Source organism: Cebus imitator, unplaced genomic scaffold (assembly GCF_001604975.1).
Source record: "Cebus imitator isolate Cc_AM_T3 unplaced genomic scaffold, Cebus_imitator-1.0 Scaffold21, whole genome shotgun sequence".
Taxonomy (NCBI): Eukaryota; Metazoa; Chordata; class Mammalia; order Primates; family Cebidae; genus Cebus; species Cebus imitator.
Genome location: NW_016107336.1, coordinates 8,449,016 through 8,451,515, shown reverse-complemented (window position 1 = coordinate 8,451,515; position 2,500 = coordinate 8,449,016). Strand labels below are relative to the sequence as shown.

The window sequence follows — 2,500 nt, the reverse complement described above, 5'->3', positions numbered from 1 at the left end:
CGAAATAGTCTAGCAATTGTTCCAGCCAGAAAAACAACTATTCATTTAATGAGATTAGTCATTTATTAATGAAACTGGAATAGGTTGAAAAGGAATGTCACTGTGCCCAAGACATGTGACTGTGAACAGAAGTATGATTTAAAGAAGCCAGTAACCACAAGTACAAATACTTCTAGGAAACTCAAGAGTTGGAAGGCCCTGAACAAACCTTATGAACAATAAAAGCTAATCAAAGAACTTCAAAAAGTTTTTTTGGCCAAACTGGAAGTTTGTAGGAATTGCTTATTCAAAAAAAGTTTAATGGCTGAACTTGTTCTCAAAGACCAAACAAATTTGTCCTGGTAGAAACTGTGGGGTTCCAGGGTGCATGTACTAGATTACCAGCAAACGTTATCCTTCCTCTGATTCAGGATCTCCAGATGAAGTCATCATTAATAATACCGGAGTAATGAAACATGATGACATATACATTTATGAAAATTGAGACAGGTAGGAGAACAGCCTCAAGCGTCAGAAGGCCTGGTTTAAATCTTTTCTTCGCTTCCTAGTTGTATAAATTTAAATTATTAGACTTCCTAAATCCTGGTTTTAAAACGGAGATAATAAGCACCTACTGCCTCGAGAGTTGAGTGTGAGGTTTATATGAGATAAGGCATAAAATGCACCTTATACAGAATTTGGCACCAAGTATGCATTCAATAAATGTTAGCTATTATTCTCATTTTTGAATTTTAATGGAGTTTAAAAATTACTTTATGCCTATAAAAGATTATAGAGAGCCTGAAGGGACCACTTATTTCTACCTGTGTCACACTTTAGAGTGATATTATACAGTATCATGGTACTCATGATTACAGGAAAGGGTCTTCAAAAGGTCTCATGACTCCCTAACAGTGTGAAACAGTAACTAAAGTACAGGCTCTAGAGTTAAACACAACTGAGTTCATGCAGCTCTTACTACTCAAAGGCTTTGTATCTTTGGACAATTTACACAGTTATCTATGCTTTGGCTTTCCCATTTTTAAAATGAGAAAAATTATACAGCTATTTCATAGGACTAATGAGAAGAACAAATGAGAAGCTGCATACAAGGTTCCTGGCAGACAGTCCTGTCACACAGTGAACACAATGTATGCCAGCTGATCCTATCAGCACCATCAATATTATCAGCCCTCTTGAACACCAAAGGTCCAGCCCCACGATTCAAGAAACACTGCTGTTAAAACCAGAGCAATGCCCAATTCAAGCCTCAAACCAGATATAAAGCAGAATATCTTCTACTTAATTAATCAACTCCTAATTCAAATGCTAAAACAACTTCACATTAGGATTAATCATATTTTTGTAATTATAAACAAGATATATCTCCACAGCTAAGCTTCTTCACATAGTTCTTTCTTTCTCAAAACGCCAACACTCATTTGAATTTGGTATGTTAGTCTATTCTGTTCAAGTTAATTAAAACCCCAATTAAAAAAAAATCATACAACATACTTTTCATCTCCTGGAATAATAATTTTACAGAAATAAAATTAATACTAGCAAATGTTTCAGACAAGAAATATCAGACAAATCACATTTATTTTCCTTAACTATTTGTATTTCACGAATTAAAAAACAGAACAATATTTTTTATAGTTAAATTCATTTCTGTATCACCTGATTCTTCAGCTGGTTAAGTGTTTGTCTCAAATTATCTGTTGTTGTTTGGTTACTTTTAAAAAACTCGGCTACTGCTGTATTCAAAATTATTTTATAATCATCTTTGTTTATATCTTGGAGACAGGCAAGGTGTTGTAGACAGGCATCATAATTTCCAGACTAAAAAAAACCACACAAACACACAAAATTACATACCAGCTTTAAGAACAGTACATCATTCCAAATATATTTCATTCATCTTTATCTTAAAAGTTCTTAAAAAGAAAGACAAAGTTTCCCTACTTATACTAATCAGTCACTAGATAAAGCAATATTCACGTCAGTTAAGAAACTGTGGATATTTACTTCCTAAGATTCAAAACTCTGACATTGACACATATAAGACACATATATTGATACAATAAATATATTGGCATATATATATAGTGCTAGCAGGGTATTCATGGCTGAGGCTAGTCAAGAAAGGTAATATAACCACTCCAAATTTTATTTTCTAGTAAATATATTTGAACACCCAGTGTCAAGTTCTTTTGCTAACATGCATATAACCTGATAACCAAATATGGTTTGCTTTCATATCGTTTAATAACAGAAAAGTTAAAATTCTGCTAATAAAGTTTTGGAGTTCTATTTTAAAGTAGCTTCAAGAAACAGAATTTTTGAATCTGACATTTCAGGAATAAAGAACAGAACAGGCCGGGCGTGGTGGCTCACGCCTGTAATCCCAGCACTTTGGGAGGCCCAGGCGGGTGGATCACGAGGTCAAGAGATCGAGACCATCCTGGTCAACATGGTGAAACCCCGTCTCTACTAAAAATACAAAAAATTAGCTGGGCAT

General features: G+C 34.2%; 1 protein-coding gene across 3 annotated transcripts in view; it reads right to left on the bottom strand.

The window, feature by feature from the left end:
- Positions 1-2,500, bottom strand: part of CNOT10 (CCR4-NOT transcription complex subunit 10) — a 96,807-nt gene that overhangs the window by 74,015 nt on the left and 20,292 nt on the right. For 2 of the 3 annotated variants that reach the window (XR_005198937.1, XM_017521687.1), the window contains exon 3: positions 1,660-1,821. The exons of the other annotated variant lie outside the window; for it this stretch is intronic. Coding sequence is in view for 1 of the 2 variants with exons in the window: in XM_017521687.1 (XP_017377176.1) it covers positions 1,660-1,821 (162 nt within the window). In the remaining variant the exon portion in view is untranslated. The remainder of the gene's footprint in view (positions 1-1,659; positions 1,822-2,500) is intronic. 3 annotated transcript variants of the gene reach the window in all.